The 18,102-nt window shown below is 34.5% G+C and overlaps 1 protein-coding gene and 1 long non-coding RNA gene across 5 annotated transcripts in view; one reads left to right on the forward strand and one right to left on the reverse strand.

Annotated features, from left to right (window-relative positions):
• Window positions 1–18,102, forward strand: part of LOC138134478 (uncharacterized) — a 62,296-nt gene that overhangs the window by 25,005 nt on the left and 19,189 nt on the right. Inside the window, exon 2 of the long non-coding RNA XR_011160736.1 lies at window positions 4,046–4,091. This is a non-coding gene — a long non-coding RNA (uncharacterized lncRNA). The remainder of the gene's footprint in view (window positions 1–4,045; window positions 4,092–18,102) is intronic.
• The window catches only part of LOC138134472 (uncharacterized), a 45,216-nt gene continuing 28,892 nt past the window's right edge, over window positions 1,779–18,102 (reverse strand). For 3 of the 4 annotated variants that reach the window (XM_069052769.1, XM_069052765.1, XM_069052768.1), the window contains exons 2-5: window positions 4,351–4,402; window positions 3,162–3,306; window positions 3,004–3,107; window positions 1,779–2,946 (exon numbers count right to left, since the gene is read on the reverse strand). In XM_069052769.1, the coding sequence (XP_068908870.1) occupies window positions 2,530–2,946; window positions 3,004–3,107; window positions 3,162–3,306; window positions 4,351–4,402 (718 nt within the window). In that variant the 3' untranslated portion in view covers window positions 1,779–2,529. The remainder of the gene's footprint in view (window positions 2,947–3,003; window positions 3,108–3,161; window positions 3,307–4,350; window positions 4,403–18,102) is intronic. The other variant, XM_069052767.1, reaches the window with a different exon arrangement.

The raw sequence follows: 18,102 nt of genomic DNA on the forward strand, positions 1-18,102 counted from the left end.
TGAGCTCCAGAATCAAAAAAGCTTTCACAAAATGTTTGTTTCAAAAATGTAATAAAGTTCCAATTTTAAAAATTGTTATTATTTCCTCTCATTTTTTTTACTTATGAAAAGCAGCTTTATTTTGCGCAACAGTATTTGAGTGGTCCGAGACCTTATTTCTGACGCACGCCACTGTCTTTATTTCAACATGAGAGCTAGTTTTAACAAACTCGTGTTAATTAAAATGTCAACAAAAATAAACCCAACAGTTTTCTGAATAGTCTCTTGAGATGAAGTGGGAACATGTTAATTACGTTTAATTACTTGTACAAAATAATAAAAACAATTTTTTGAGCAGCAGGAAAAAATCCCAGCGTATAGCTTTCAATCAGCACAGTGTGAGGGTTACAGTAAAAGCTATTCATCGCATAATGCTATTGTGACCTTTTACAAGCTGAAAGGTGGGCAATTGGTCTCTTTCACGCAAATCCTAAAGGTGATTTCTGCCTTCATATTGAGGGTTGCTCCGATTCTTCACGGCTCAGTTGAAAAGCAGAGCGCCACCCGTTCGTTCAGAATTAAGAACAAACAATACAAAAGAATTGCCCTGCTCCCTTGCTGGTTAATCTGTAGATCATGCATCTGCCGGGGATTTGAATACCATAATAATTTATCGGTCCACACGTGCCCCACCGACTAATGGAAGCAATTCGAATTGTTTGGATAAACACCGAAACGACATCCTTTTCGAAAATGTCTTCAAATGGTGCGTCATAAAGGCAAAAGCCACCTAAACTGACCACGGGTATTAAACAGTCGGTTTCGGAAGAGCACACGCCACAAAAGAGGGTTTCATGGTCGGCGAAGCAAATAATTCGAAACGTAATTTTATTAATTTGATTCTCGGCAAGCTTTCAACGATTATTCTTTGGCAACAGGCGCAACTGAAATGGAAAGGGAGCGAATAAAATTCATTTCGTAATTCAAAGTAATGTTTATTGCCAAAATCTATTGTTTGAAAGATTGCCATCGGTCTCGCAAAAATCATTGTCCTTTAGATCTGTGATAATCTTGTAGAAATATGTAGCAATATTAAAAAAAATCATCTAACTAAAGATTTTTTTTTGGTTAAGCTTCCAAAGAGTCTTTGCAACATTGTACACCACTGTATTAAATCTTGAATTGAAATTTTAAAATTCTAAACAGAACATCATCAATTGAAGATTCAGGAGAACCACCAAAATATTATTCACTTGGTTTTTAAATTCACCTAAAGCCACGTGTTGTACTTCGACAGTGAAACCGATTCAAGAGCAAACATCTAAGGCAGATAAACAACAATAAACATCTTGGAAAGATAATCATTAGATCATGGCAGATAAATTTGAGAAATTAGACATTTCGTTTCAATTTTCTACTCCATCTTAATTAATGTATTGTCTATGTTGTTACTATGCCATAAATTCTAGTTGCTTGCACTGACGTTTCGATATATCATCGATAACAAGATAAATTTGTAAATTAATTTAGAGCGTTGCCACTATTTATATTTATTTTTATTTAATGAACTCCTTCCATTAAGTTATCTGTGGTTTTTCCAAGAAATTAGAAAGATAAAGTAAAGACCGTAAGTGTGCATTATCAGTGAAATAATGTGTCTTATTGTCTTTTTTTAATGTTTATCATCACAGATAGATGCAATTTAACTTGAGAGTTTTTTTCTTTAAAAAAACTTACCTTGAAACGGTCGAGTTCATCGGTTATGAAAAGGATCGGATTGTGGAATAAAAGTGTAAACGTAATTTAAATTATGTATTTGTTGTAAATGCGTAATAATTATGTATAATGATTTGGAATGTAATATTAAGGACACTGCCTCTACATGGCACAGATCTTATAACAATATGAGGCTCACATAATTGCAAATAACAACGAATAACACACAATATATAAAAATTTTCTATATTATATATCATATTATCAAAGCCTCATTCATTATTTGGTATTTTCGCGATTAGATTGCCCAACGGACCATTAAAACATGGATAGCGCAATTCAGGCACCGGTTAAATGAGATAAAAAAATATTAGTAAAATACTGGAACTGGTGCCACCACGATGATTCACAAAAAAGAAATAAATAATTAATGTACAAAAGTTATGTAGGATGAGTTAAATAAGACCCCATAGGGGTTAAATTAAGACTGTACACTCACATTCATAGTCAAAGACTCGATTAATAATTTACATACAAACTATACAAAAAACACATTAAATTAACACACGAAGCAAAAAATAAAAAATAAATTACAATGTACAAGTTGTTACTTATAATACCGGGTTTTTATATAGTATTTATGAATATGGGTGTACAATAAATTTGTACATAGCATACAATACACTTATATTATACAAAGCGAACGTCCGTTGGTGACCTCTCACCCGGAAGTGGAATTGAAAAAATTCGCAATTTAGACGGAAGCTTTGTACAATGTCACATAGTTCATAGATACTATAAAATACTGATGACACTTCACTGTTTCCGACTCGATCAACCGCGTTTAACCCACTCATTTCTACACAAATCCATTATCTCTGACGTGATAATGCGACCGTCTTCCCTCAACTCCTTCATTCTGCTACAGAAATCCGGCAAGCCAGAGGAGCAAGGCTCATGATTTATCGGCATAAAGTCCGAACTTGCACAGTGGTTGCTTAGATGTCTGTAGACGTCCATGTCCTCCGACTCGTACAGCTTCACCACATCCGCGGATTCGAAATTCTTGTATTTGTGTTTTTTCAAACATTTTTTTATCAAACTGGGTCTAGCAAAGGCACCTGATCTGTTAAATCGCACCTCCCTCTCTTTTTGCATGTCGTCCTTCGTGGTGTACCTTATATTATACCTGGGATACAAAATCGACACCTTATCTTCGAACTTACAGTGCGTCAAATTGGTTGGGTTCTTCTGAAATTAGCGAAAACTCGATCGTGCTGCGTTTCAAAAGTCACACTGGCGACTTACCTTTCCCACCAATCTATTGAATTTTTTATTCCAGCAAATGAATTTGGAGCTTTTGATGTGGTATAACAACATGTAGTGCTTCTCTATCGTCACTTTATACAAATCTACAAAATCAAACTTTTAAAAAACTGCCGTGTCACTCCACGAAGCGAACGTACCCCTCGAACAGTCGCTTCCACATCTACTCGCCACCACTTTATTTCCCTCTATTCGAAGATATCCTTTTGTAAACGGCGAATGGATCCGCATCTTCGCCACTACCTTGTTACATTTGTCGGATGCATACACTGGCTGACATAAAATCTGCAATGAAAGACAAAATGTTACCGCTATTGGCGTACTTTAGAGGTCGTGGATTTTCTCATGGGCTACGAGTCGTAGACGTCTCTAAGAGTAGACAGTGTTCCACCCCGTCGCTAAAATAGTCGACGTTTTCAGTTTTCATTTACAAATTTGTCACTGGTTTATCGCTCCGCCTTCGCGCAGATATTTCCAAGGTCACAGCCCATGAGAGAATCCAACACCTCTACCAGAATTAAGGCGGTACCGAAATTTCGAAAAATCAAAAAATATTTGGCCCTTTACACCCTCACATAATTTCTAAAGATAGCAATTTTTAATCACAAATCACAACTGAAGTGAAAAATATCAACAAAAAATTTCAAGTCAGGTAGCAAATACTTTTTTGTCTGCTCTTTGCTTGCAGGTTTTGTAATTTTTTTACTCCTCTCCTATAAAAATATCAAACTTAACCTAAAATAGTTAGTGCGTCTTGGTACGTCAACCCACAAGTACCAGACTTGATTTCAGGGCATAAATTCCATTTTATTATCAATTGTTTTCAAGTAGTGGCGTCTGAATAGAACTTTTTACGAAACATGTTCTTACGACGTTTAATTTTTTTCTTGTTTTCACAAATACAGTATAATTTATATGATGCACGTGCACGTGCACATAAAACAATAATAAAAAATTCACTGCTAAAATTAATCATAAAGTTATTTGTAAAATAATGTTTTACGAACTGTAATATTTTTTTCAGGAAGATAAGTTGACCGAGGCAATGGAGTCGAGTGTGAAGCACAAAAGTGAGTGAATTCTTTACAAATTCTTTACTAAAAACAGAGATGTGGTTAGGTCTAAAATAGTACACGATTCACATTTATTTACGTGAATCATAAAGTGAGTCAATCGTGTTCATTCAAGATTTGCAAATAACCTAAATAGTGTCGTGGGCGAAAATATTGAAATAATTTTGAGACAGTAAAATTGTAAGTTTTTATCACTAGTACTTCTTTTTACGTTTCTTGTGCTGGGATTATTTTAATATTTGATATTTCGACTTACCATTATGAAAAAAAGAACTAGTGCTTTCAATTGATGCGGTTTTTGATGTTTCCTGTAAAAAAAAGCGTGATTAGTATGGTAAAAGCTAGCGTTTGAGTAGAAGAGTCAAAACAAAAAGTTTGAAACAAACATGACAACAAACATTGCCCATTCACGACGCAAACGCAGTAATTGTGATGTAATAGTCAGGTACAAACACAATACAATTATTATTTAATAGCGCATAAAAATAAAGAATGTCAACAATGCAAAACAAATCGGAGAAAAGACGTCAAGAGAACACGATAAATTAACAAGTAAAAAAAAAAATAAAATATTATTGTTTCGGTCAATTACTTTTCCTAAATTATTGCTATTTGGTAAATGTTGCAATTGGCACTTGGACGTTTGTTTTGTAAACAAAAAATTATTACCCGAGATTTTTCTGTTTGATCGTTACTTCCATACCCTTTCAGAGCGCTTTCAGGCACGTGCCACCACCATCACTAAGCGACCGCTGAAACTCTACTAGTTTATTCATACTTTGAGTACGAAGTGGGACAATGTGGTATTTAATGCCATATATGAAGACGCCAACAATATTTGTTACACATCAGACAATAAAAAAAGTGTGTGACTGGCGTCCCGACATTTAGCGCCGGATTTCATTATTATTAGACCGACCAAAGACGAGTGGCCATGTAATTGCACACTTGTTACAAGTGATTCCAACCTATAGTGGCCGTCTAGTCTGATCCTGCAAAAAATCATCGAATCAAGAGGCATTTCAATTAAAACTCGAACTGCTCTTTGACACTGCATAACATTAACCTCAGCGCCAGTAAATAAATTAGTGAGTCTTGGCGAAACACGAGGCGCTAAAGTGTGATGTGGAGATTACTTAGAGGGGAACAGGTTCATCCGTTATGGCAAAGTTCTCTTTAATCAACTAGTGCTGACAATTCCCAAACATTGATCATTTTTACTACTTTGGATTTTCCAACAATATTTTCATAAACTTCTTTATCTGCTCAGGCATGTGCTATATAATACTTACGTGGCATATTTACTAAATAGATTTTGAAAGCTCAATACGTTCACCAAAATACAGTACAAGATCTAAAAAAAAAAAGAAAAGTATAGTATTATACTCGCGGATAATGTTATTATTACTCGGTCGGATGAATCACGCCACTCGCGTTCGACTCCTGACACTCACGAGTATAGCCATCACTATCCGCTCGTTGAATAATATACTATTACCATTGGTTTTTTTTTTGTGAGAATTAAATTGACCAATTTGGAAGCTCTACAGAATAAAGAAGGGAAAAGGAAACTCTACAGTTCATGCATTTTTGCTTTATAATTTTAACCATATCAAATATAAAAAACTCGCAAAGAGCAGGTGCCACACACAATGTAATTGTTACTATGTAACCTAAGTATGCAACGTGTTACATTAAAACATATTAAATCAAAAGATTACTAAAGCTGCGTTCGTACTAAGAGTTTAAAGTTAAACCACGTTTCAAAACTTGGAATTACGCAAATTTCTCGATTTGATGTAGTGTACTTGTCGCGTTTACCTAAACTTTTTTTATTGGTTCGTGTCATCATGACAAACAAGGTAAATATTTTAGTTACCGGTGTACATAATGAAGTAAAAACTATGTAAAATATTTATCACAACCACAAATGAGGGTTGCTTACGTGAGCTCATTATTTGTCATATCTTCAAAAACTACTGAAAATAGAAGTCTATTTTTGAAACTCTATGATGTAATAATTATTTCGTAATTTACTGACTGAATGTACATTTTTATCAAGTCTGTCAACAAAAGGTTCAACTGTTTCACTACGTAACAGCTGCCAACATTTTGTGTGTGTTAAAATAAGTAATGAATGGCCCACTAGGAATACTTTGATTTTACAGTAGTAATCATAGTTGGCCCAGTAGAACAATTTAAGGTTTTTTAAAATTATTTTCTGCTATCAAGGACGAAAAGAAGTGAGTGGAATTGGAATTCCCCCGATAATTAAAACAAACGAAAAAAAATTAAAGGTTTTTTTATTCTACTGCATATGATTTAAAAGCAAATACATATTTCTTTTATCCCATTTATTCAGGCTCTGATGATGACAGCTTAGTTGTCGAAACAAAAAACGATTTTATTACATTCTTTTATAGTACATGGAGTAAAATGATTTGTTCGTTTATGACAACTTACAACATATAAAAAAATTAATAAACCAATACAATAAAATAGTAAAATTTGTAAAACCGAAATAAACAAATCTGAAACAAAATAATATTTTAAATAACTTAGGAAAAACTCCTGTTTTCTTAGTGGTGCTGAAAATTTTAAAAATAATAAAACCCTTGGGGATGAAATTTGAAAATATTATTTATCAAATTTATTTTACTTTTGATAAAGCGAAAGCCAAGATTTAACTTACTTCATATTTAAACTATGGTTTCAAACCTTGTTACTAAACTCACTGAAACTTTGGCGTTTAATGTAAGGAAGGAAGCAAAAATGTTATCTACGTGAAGGATTATAATGTATCCGCATTACTCATATACCTACCTAAGTAAACCCGCGACGTGACGATATTTTTTTTATCTAATACGTTTTTGAGCAAGTCGAATTGGAAGCAACAGAACCGCAGACACAACACATGTTTACCACGTCATGACAGCCGCGGCTTCTCCTCAGTTCATCCACTTATTTATGTATCGAAGAGGAAAATTTGCATAGGCGCCACTAGATGAAAAATCTGTTTTCATGTGGATACATGTCTATAGTTGTCAATCACGAACAGGCGGCGATAATGTGGCGCCCCCGCCACTACTAGGTCTGGACGGGTTAATAGCTTGCTCACATTATCAATCATCCGCGGCCTCAGACGCAATGACAGCAAGCCTTAAAACAACTCTTCCTGCTTGTACGACTCAAGTGTCAACAGTGTCAACACGCTCACTTTCCCTTTTTCCGATCGAGGAATTTGACGTGGACATTGCGCCTTTGACAGCCAACTCGCACCAAGACAAACTTTGACGCCGGTTCCAACCGGTGTTGATTTGGAAGGTGAAAAACTTGTTCTCGATGGTACGTACTTTCGAATGTGGCGCCATGTGACGTCAGATGTGGCGACAAGTCGGGAACGTTGCCGACAGAGGCGCTCGTGAAAATTTTTACTGAATTTGTAAAAGAATTGGTGATTAATGATAACTACGTAATAATTATTTTTTGTAATAGTTAAATTTAGTTACTTTACATATATACATATTAGTCTTCAATGTCAAGATAACATTGTTGTCGAAATCTTTGTCAATGGCTTCAAAAATCCTGAGATTTATTTTCGTAATATTTACAACGTTACTCACTTTGATAAAACATTTAGTGCGCATTTGTAATGAAATAAGTGCAGGGTAAGTGAAAGGAGGTGCTGTATGTACAATAAAGCCATGTTATAACACTTGTTTTGAAATAATATTATTAATTAAGTGAATATTATCTCATGAAAACATGAGAAGATAATTTATTTACAAATATAATAATCCCCATTACGTTTTACACAGTAATACATGTTGCAAGTGAAATAATGTAAGCCAAAAGCATCGCTGGTGCCTAGTGTCTAGTGACAGATATGTTGTTGCTTAGTATGTATCAATTTAGCAGAAAGTAAGTATCAAGTAAAAAATAAATGACAACAATTTAAGAAATATCAAACAGCAGTTTATAGCAATTTATATAAAAAAAATATATATAAACATAAATAATTAAAAACCATTTTCAACAAGTGTGGAATTTCTTGGTTATGTGCATAACAGAAAACAGTTTAAAAACTAAGAAAATGAAGTCATAAAATGCTGAAATTCTTTCAAAACTATTTTTTAATACTTTGATCCTTCCTGTGCTTCACAAAACCACAAGATTTGCACAGAATAAATAATGGGACATTTTTTTTTAATTTATTGGTCTCTGTGCTTGAGTACAGTTTACATTATTCAGTCAACAAATGATTCACCAGCAGTTTTTGCCGCAATATACTGTTTCCATTGAAATCATTGCGGTCAATGAAATGAAATCTCTCGCTAAATAATGTTTTTCATTGAAACTTAATCTGATTGTATTAATTACAATCACATAAACATAAGTAGGTGAGATCGTAATATTCGCAGTTGTTTAATATGTACTTGTGTTTTCAAAGTGCGAGTTTTAGCTAAATCATATTAAATTTGCTTTTTTTCTTCTTTTTCTCTCCAATATTTTAGCCAATCTTATCAAGTTACGACTATTACAATTTTTGTTTTTTTGAATTTTTAAGCTGCTCTTGTTGAAAATAAAACAACAAAAATTCTCATAAAATATCAACATTTATACTCATGAACAAATTTCTCTAATATTATTTTTGTCTGTGTATTTGAAATGAAAAAAAAAATGAAAACAAATAAAATGTTGTACCTAAGTACAAGTTCACTTTTACATTTATACAGGCTGTCCCAGAACTGCCTCCCAAGAAAAAAAGGGAGTATTTGGGTAAATGTGATAATCTGAATTTTAAAGAAAAAAAGTCGTATCTCAAGCAATAATTGAGAAAAGACATCATAAACTTGACCAATCAGAGTTGAGCACCATCGAGTTTTTTACTGTCTAGCAACCTGTCCGATTTTTTAGTAATACCTAAGGCGGAGCTTCTGGGATGTAAGCTACAAGAAAATTTATTTCAGTCTCTTTTGCTGTCGGCACATGCCTGTATTCTATGGAGACGCAGTTCTGGGACAGGCTGTATATGTACCACTATAGCGCGCCAAAAAGAGAACATTTTCACCCTTGGAACTTTTTGGTCATCTCTTTTAGCTTTCGAAACTGAGGGGTACCTTCGCCTCAAAAAAAAAGTTGCATCTGACAATCGGAAGCTAAATATTTGCTTATACAGAGTGTAACACAAATAAGTGCATTAATTTTAACTGGTAATAGAACTCATCAAAAGGAACAACCTTTCTCTCTGCCATTTTGGCGAAAAACATTGCGTAATGGCTTAAAAAAGTAGGAAAGATTTTCCTAAAACCGTTCAAATCTCCAAAACTAAGCTACCTAAAAACGTGAAACAACCAGATTCTTACGTAGTGGATTTTTTGCTATACGGGTGGATTTGTTTGAATTTCGATTTCGGCGTTAAAACACGTTTTCTGGATGAAAATGGACGTTTTTTTCATATTAGCGCTGATCTCAATTAGCCATTGCAGTATTTAGTGGCGCAGGGCTATTTTAATGAAAAATCTCTCCAATTTTTTTTTGGAATTAAACATGGTTTTTCGGCAAAATGGTAGATAGAAAAGTTGTTCCTTTTGACGAGTTCTATTACCAGTTAAAATTAATGCACCTATTTCTGTTACACCCTGTATTTTATAACTTTAGTATGGACTACACAATATGAAAAAAATCGACCTAGGTTCGGGGGTTACTGTAAGATAACCTTCCTTGCAAATACATCCGAAGTTATTAGAGACTTCTGGTGAAAGACAACTAACTGAGTTTGACCTAGGATAGATAATAATTATTGTTTTTCTTTCACAATCACAAATAATTTTGTTTAGAAGAACTTAATTTTCGTTGTAAACGTAATTAAAATAATCAATGTGTTCTCTTTTAATAGGAATATTTAGAAAATTAATAAATTCAATACATCAGTCTGTCCTTCAGACAACTTGAAAACTCTTCGTAGTGAAGAAAGCCGGGGTAACATATCTCATACTAAAATTAACGACTTTACTCTTTACACTTTACTTTTTAAACATTTCACAAAGGACAAACGGTGCATAAGAAATCGTGTATAACTTTTTATTGCTATTTAATTACTTAAATAATTTCAAGGATACTGAGATCTGTTCACACACTTTGTAAACTTTATATGAGAGCCTTCAAGCAATTATGAGTCTTTATTGAAATAAATATTGCTAAATTTTCACCACTTAGGAAAAATATTCTAAACTATGTATATACTACTAACTTTAAAGGACGAAATATAAATCAAATTTTCGCCTAATATCGCGCGTTCAAATGAAATCCTGGGCTGGGACCTGGGAAAGGGTTGGAAACCCTCGATTATTGTGCTTTTTTAAAGCGTAGAAGATTAATTGGAGTATGTTGACAGCTAACCTAAAATTTAGAAGAAAAAAAATCTTTCTTTTTTCTTTCTTTGCAATGTTTTACATCAAAAATAGAATAACTTAACGATTCCTGTTGTCGAAGGAAATATCTAAGGGAACCCTTTGCTGAAAACCATCATGTTCAATTGTGTCCCGATTAAACATAAATAAATGTCATTCGTCCCAAACGGCGGGAAATTCAAACTTTACACTGTTCTAAACGGTTTAATTTTTATACTCTAATAAAAATTGTGTTTCCCTTCAAGCTTTCCACATTCCCACTTTGGACCATGAAGTCACTCAGCTAATGCTCTATCTGCTAACAAAAGTTAATTGTTTTAAAGCCGAGCTAATCACGCAACAATGATGCAAACCGTCCATATTAAAACGAAAATAGTAGTAATTAGCACCTGCCATAAAGATCGTTAACATTTTGACCGTTCAATCCACGCAATGGCCATCTCGACTCGAGTACATCTTCATTAAGAAGCACAAAAACATTAAAAACTAGTTAACACCGGCAAGATTCTCCCAGAAAAATCAACGTGTGTGGTGATTCGAAGCAACGCAACTGGTAATTTCACGTGTGCAATTTAACAAAACGTGTCGCAATTTCACCTTTAATCGCTTTTAAATAACAACTCTCATCTCGCACCGAGAATAGAGTTATCAATAATTTGGAGAGCACGAAGAGAAGAGTCAGACGTCATCAAAGACGTCCGTTTGAATATTCATGTAATTGGTGATAAGATCTACTAATTAATAACATCAAATTTAGACATTACTAGTGTCTTGCGTGTCTCAGCCGGAATATTACTTAATAATATGCAAATATAGTCGTTTTTCTCTGAATAAAAAATAAAATGTTGCTGTAATAAATAAATATTGTAAATGCGTTGAAAATCGAGAATGTGTGCTCAGCATGTGACGTGCATGATGGTTTTTAGCTAGTCGAGAGTCGTTCTTCCTAAAGCACCTCTTAATAAAATAATCTTTGCATAACCCGAGGGCTCAACAATCATCGTCACTTTTTTAAGATACGCTTTACACGCGATTATACGTACATGAAAATTATGTAACACGCACATGCACCTTGGCGCCGCTACTGAAATCTTTAAGACGGATTTATAGCCACACACAGTATCACCTGTTTACCTAACCCCGTTTTTCGAATTCTGTATTTGTACAGCTGAGGGAGCTTTTATTAACAATAATAATCAAAATTAACACCTCCGAAAGAGGCAGTGCCCATTCAGACTCAAACATGTGAAGAGAAAATTCGCCTTCCTCTATTTGCTCTTCCTCTTCTGGGGACCAGTTCAGTTGTATAATTTCCAGTGAAATCAAAAGCACTCTTTTTGTGTCAACAAAAATAATTTAATTTGTGTAGGGTGCAAGTATGAGATACATTGCGAAATAAAATCGTTGTGTGAGGCAACCAACAATGCAGACACCGGCCTGTCGGGTGACATTCAAGCCGTCAAGAGCTGTACCAATCCGGAGCTCCGGCGTAATAATTCGGCTTATCTGAGAAGCCATAAATTATTTAATGAATAGGCGCAAACTCTACTAATAACACAGTAGAATGGCGAAATGCAGAAGGACTAGGCGTCAATGGTCAATCTGGTGAGGCATCACCATTGGGTGGTCATCTCGCCGGCTGCTAAAGCGCTTTGCTCCTATTCAGCTGACCAGCTGACGCTGGCGAAACCTCCACTAATCCTTTTAACGCCACAAACGGTCCTTTTCACCGGATCCCCATTATCATCCATTGACCAGGCTTCTTGCGATATCTCAGAATTCCAGCCTCGTCGAGAGTGTTTGTTCGTCAAATATTTAAAAGAGTTTCCAATATTGCATAATTTTTATCTGGATTATTTGACAATCTTGGAAAAGACGAATTCTTCAACACTGGGGTAAATAACTTTACAAACCGTCTGATAAGAACTGTTTCTCAACGTACCGCTGATTCTTATTACACGCGTCGTTTACCGCAATTGGACGTGGATTTGTTAGATGTTATTGATAATATCGAATGGCTAGCACATGTTCTCACGCAGGAGTAATGGTAATGCGTTCTTGTAATATAGGTAAAAGACGTCTGCAACAACTTCATATTACCTCCGAATATGGAAATTTGAGAAAGTTTCACTCAGACTACACCCATAAAGGACCGGTAGGTAAATTACACAGTGGTGAAACTTAGCCGTTACCCCTCTTAATTTTTATTAAATCCCAGATCTGGGGTCGTTTAATTGGACAAACGTTTTAACTGTATCTAATGCTACTTATCTGGAACATGTTTTTATCAATTTACTCACTTTTGGACACTTTCAGCCGGACGAACGGTTAAATGACACAAATACTTGCCATAACAGTTTAAGAAGCAACACTATTAAACAGTTTCTAGATTTTGTCGTTCAAAGTTTTAACAGCTTTTCCCTCTTCACCAGTGTTACAGTGTCACCAACTTACGGAAGAAAGTGGAACAATTACAGATTAAACTTGCCAGTTCTGCTCATACAACAGTATTATTAATGTAGGCATTTAGGCAAAGTCCAAATATTCAAATTCAAAAACTTCCTGAATCCGGTACAATTTAGTTCGGTTTCTTCAATATCATTTTTTTCAAAGCAGAACTTTTTTTTAAGTTTCACATAAAAGTGTAACATAAGAAGTTGCTGAAAGGCTGCCAAAGGCGGAACTGCTACTTTCAGACTCCCACATTTCTGCAGCTCCCGTGACCACTTCTTATATCATTACATTTTATGACTTTATGACATGACAAACTGCAAAATCATTTAAATTAAAACTGTTTAAGTTGGAATACCTAATATTAAGTTGTCCCTTTCTAATTTAAGCAATGCACAGGGATCTCCGACAAAAATTAACAAATAAGAAGTGAACGAAAGTAAAAATAAGACCCTGTAGTGACAAAAAAAAAGTTATAATCTGTTTTTTTAGCAAAGAACCACCGACACCGCAATTTACACTCAAAATAGAGCTGGCAATGACACTTTTGGCCTAGGGTGCAAAATGTCATAATATACTAATTGAGGTTATGTAGAGATAGGTATTAGTAGCGCAGCATGTCAATAAAGTTAATAACAACTAATCTCACTCACTTTGCGAGGCATTTTTTATAACGCGTTCAAATTTTAAATGCCAGTTTGCGTACTTTCAAGGACATTAAAAATGACAGGCGTTGGGTGGTATAGCCAATAGATATCATTAAATTCCCTAACTTTAGTAAAATTTTATATTTGCAAACCTAAATCATCAGGTCGTGATTATAAGTTGAGTTTGTTTGTTTTAAAATTATTTAACCTAAGCTGGAGGTTCGCAGGAAATTATCGTTCGTTCACACTTCGTGGCAATGTAACATTTTCGCGCATATAAATTATTCAGAATATTATTGCATTTGGTGTGAATTAGTCTTAATTTGAAAGATCTTATCTATGTTTTTTTCCTTAGTTCTAAATCGTTTAGCCATGTCCCACTTACATTTTAATATATGCAGGCCTGGCAATTCCGAGCGAAATTAAATCGAAAATTTAGCAATAATTTCAGCGAAAAATGGCCGATCAAATTACCGAAAAAACTGTGATTAATTAGAAATCGATTTTATGGGTGCAATAATTCGCTGCATTGAAATGCAGCACCTTCGTGCGTCGAAAACCACCGGCCGCATTAATATTTATAGCATGACACTGTTTTAATTCAGTCATATTTCAAACACGTGAAGTGATTAGTCCCGTAAATCCCGCTAATGAGCGTCCGACAGCACCAAAAAGCTGTAAAAGCGTAGCATCGAGAGGAGGCACTCTCTTCGTTCGACTCGGAGAAAAATGACACTACAATTACCAGTCGTGTAAATGAAATCGATGATTCACACCATGTGTACGATTTCGGAGATTGTGGTCGAATCTGTTGGAGTTCTTCGTATTCGAGGCGCCAGACACGGTCTTGAGGTTAACGGGAAAAAAATTATGTCCTATTCAAATTGATCCAGTGGGACGAATCCTTTGGACACGGCGCCGTGGTGGTTCGCAAAAAACCGCAATATACACCTCTAATCTTTATTGTTTTAATGATTTATTTAAGTTTTGATTTTGCCAGATTGCAGACACGACTCGCCACTGTCTGCCTACACAAGGAGTAAATTGGATGCGAGCTTTGCCTCTATTATTTATCCTTATCTACATTGCAATGCTCACGCTTCAGATCTATATCTGCTATCTATGCAAATTGGACGTTCAGAGCGGAATTAGTCTCCCGTTGAAGAGCAGATCAATTCTTCAATATCCTCATTATGGATGGTCGGAGATTCGGTCGGAATGTGGCGCACAGGGGCGTAATTAAGCGAAAATTGACACGATTTGACAACTGACAATTCCAATAACTATAAACGGTGATATTACGAGATCATCCTGGGCTGAGTAGGCGTTGGAAAAATTAAACCGTTTAGAACAGTGTAAAGTTTGAATTTCCCGCCGTTTGATGACATTTGTTTATGTTTAATCGGGACATAATTGAACATGTTTGTTTTCAGTAAAGGGTGCCCTTAGATATTTGCTTCGAGAATAGGAATCGTTAAGTTATTCTATTTTTAAAGAAAGAAAAAGAGAGAAAAAAACAAAGATTTTTTTGTCTCTAAATTTTAGGTTAGCTGTCAACATGTTCCAATTAATCTACGCTTTAAAAAAGCACAATTGACGGTTTCCAACGCCTTCCCAGCCCAGGATTTCATTTGAACGCGCGATACAACACAGAACAACAGAGATTCTCAGAAAATTTTCTGAACTGAAGTGAACTGAATTAATTAAGCGGAATAATTTTATGTGGAAATATTTGCACGATGTGACAAATTTCATGAGTGACTTTATCAGTCACATCTAAATGGACAGAACTATACCGAACAGCCATTGCGAGTTCATTATTCATTGTCGCGTTCCAACAGAAATCAGCAATTTCGAATTAACATGGACGTTATATGGCTCAGTAATTCGATATTTTCAAGCAAAATATGCATTTATATTGATTTTTAAACGTATTTTCTACTACATTAATATAAAAATGGAGTACCTACATATTTTTATATACAGTCATTATCAATAATTGTAGTCGAAGCAAGCCATGCCCATGTTATGAAATTTTTGCCGCTCTATACAAACATAACTCTGATGTGGTGTGAACTGTCAATAGTGTCAATTGTGTGAAGTGTATTCACTTTTTCACATAGTTTTGCTCACTTTTATATGGAGCGGCAACCATAAATTTTAACATTCAATGCAACTATAAAAAATTAAATTTTATTGACGATGAGATAAAAAATTCTTGATGACCTAAAAAAATTAAGTTAAAATATACTCGTAGATAGATATCTTCTGATGAAAACTACGCTTTTATAATCTGATCCTTGCCGAATGACTTTTGTTTCTTGTTCTTCTGTTCTACATTTCCATTAAAACAAGATATTAACGTCTTGCAATATTCTCACTATGTACATATATTTTTTCCTTTTGGTATATATTTTCATATTCACAATGTTCTTTCTTGTTTGTTTTTTACTCAAGTAAATAATATCTGTATTTACCCAGTTCTTATTAGTCTTTAAAAATAATCACTTATTATATTCCAAGTGCAAAATTTTTTATCAGAAATTTTTTTGCTAATGAACGAAAACATCCATAAATGAGGTCAGAAGACCAATTATTAGCAAATAAGAGCACGAGACGAAGTCGAGGGCTTTTATTTGATAATAATTGGTCTTCTGACCGAATAATTTATGGATGTTTGAGTTCATTAGCAAAAACATTTCCGATATTAAAATTTTGCACGGGGGGTATACGGCTGATTATTTCCTGAATAGAATGAAACCAAACGCATTATTTCCAATCCTTTTTATTCAAAATAATTTAAAAAAAATCAGGTACCGACATTTTTTATCAGATTATTGCACATGTGCATTTTAGAGAAATTTTATCGGATTATTTTTTGTTTTCTCGTTTTGATTGGTCAATATTCGTCACGCAATTGGTTGGTTGGTCATAATTAAAATCATTTTTAGAGCATTTTCTTATAGAAAAAAAGAATTTAAAAAACCTACATCACATTGTACACTTTAAAATGATTTCCGCATAATTCCTGCGACTTTCCACTGTTTAATTAATCACTAATTAAATCTTAGACGCAGAAGTCTGGCCCACATGAATCATTGCGAATACGATGTCATCTCGTGTTAAATGATATTTGATTGAACAATAGGATGTGGGTTTGAGGTCTGCCAGGTCTGCCACGCTTTAAACAATCAGGAGCGGTCATAATCATACTCGTGCATCAGATTTATTCATTTCCATCGAAAATCACAAATAAATTTCTGGTGTTTCTCTCGAATAAAACTCGCATTCCTCGACTGTGGTGATAAAATATGCCACAATCTTCATAATACCATAAATACAATACATGACCTCAAGTTCTGGGGCGTAGTGGTTGTTTTTTTCAATTCTGCAGGTCAAGGAGATCGACCAGAGCTTGGTAACATCGTGAGATTAGAAATGCACCCTATTCGACCACCATATTTGAGCATTCGACAAAAAGAAAATTTCACGACGACGAATCGATCTATAATAAATGAGGGCAATAAATCTGACTGATAGTATGTTATGATCGTTACGCACATCATTAATATCAATTAACATAAATAAATTAGTAGCGATTTATCATTGAACTAATCGAATCGTACGCACATATTGCAATGTTTTTCGGTAATTTATACACCATGGAATAAATGACGTCAGGATAGATCCAAACCTGATGCTGTTCGAAATTAATAAAACTCAGCGTGATCGTTAACGATTATCTTAACAAACAACAAATTCGATATGGCATGTTTATTCGTTATAAAAAATAAATTATATCGTCCCAGTCTTAACAAATTGATACGTCAGTGGTAGAATCCCAGGCGATTTTTCTTTGATTTGTGATACAAAATCACGTAATGGTTTTAGCCAGGAGCTTTCGGCCCATCACTTTTAAACCGTCAGCTTTACTCTCCATTTGAATACATTATAAACCATTTTCGGTAGTTAATACGATAATGACAAGAATTTATGGTCACCACTTAGCCGCACTGGTTCAAGAAATGTGCGACAATTCCTCCGAAATCTCGAGGCGAAATTCTGCACTTTCAACAAATCTGGGTCAAAGATGATTTATTAGGAATCATTTAATCTGAAAGTGTTGCGAATTAAAAAATCGAATTAGTAAAATGTGACTCAAAAACACGATCCTGACCGACAATCTACTCTTTCACGCAAAAGAAAATTATTGGGCAATTTTTTCATAACTCTGAGTCACAAAACTAAAATTAATTTTAATCTTTGAAAACGCTGTTTTACGTACTCACAAGTGGACGAAAAGTAACTCTTTTTCGGACTCTGATTTTGGCGCCAGCTGTTGATCTGTTTAGAAGTTAGCAACGAAACCGACAAAACCGATAATGGTCCTGTCACCATAAATTATGTAAATAAGTAATTGTTATTGTTAATAGTTTTGTAGACAAGATGATTACAAATACTATAAAAAAATTGTTAATATGTATGTATGAAAAATGT

Source organism: Tenebrio molitor, chromosome 7 (genome assembly GCF_963966145.1).
Source record: "Tenebrio molitor chromosome 7, icTenMoli1.1, whole genome shotgun sequence".
Classification (NCBI taxonomy): Eukaryota; Metazoa; Arthropoda; class Insecta; order Coleoptera; family Tenebrionidae; genus Tenebrio; species Tenebrio molitor.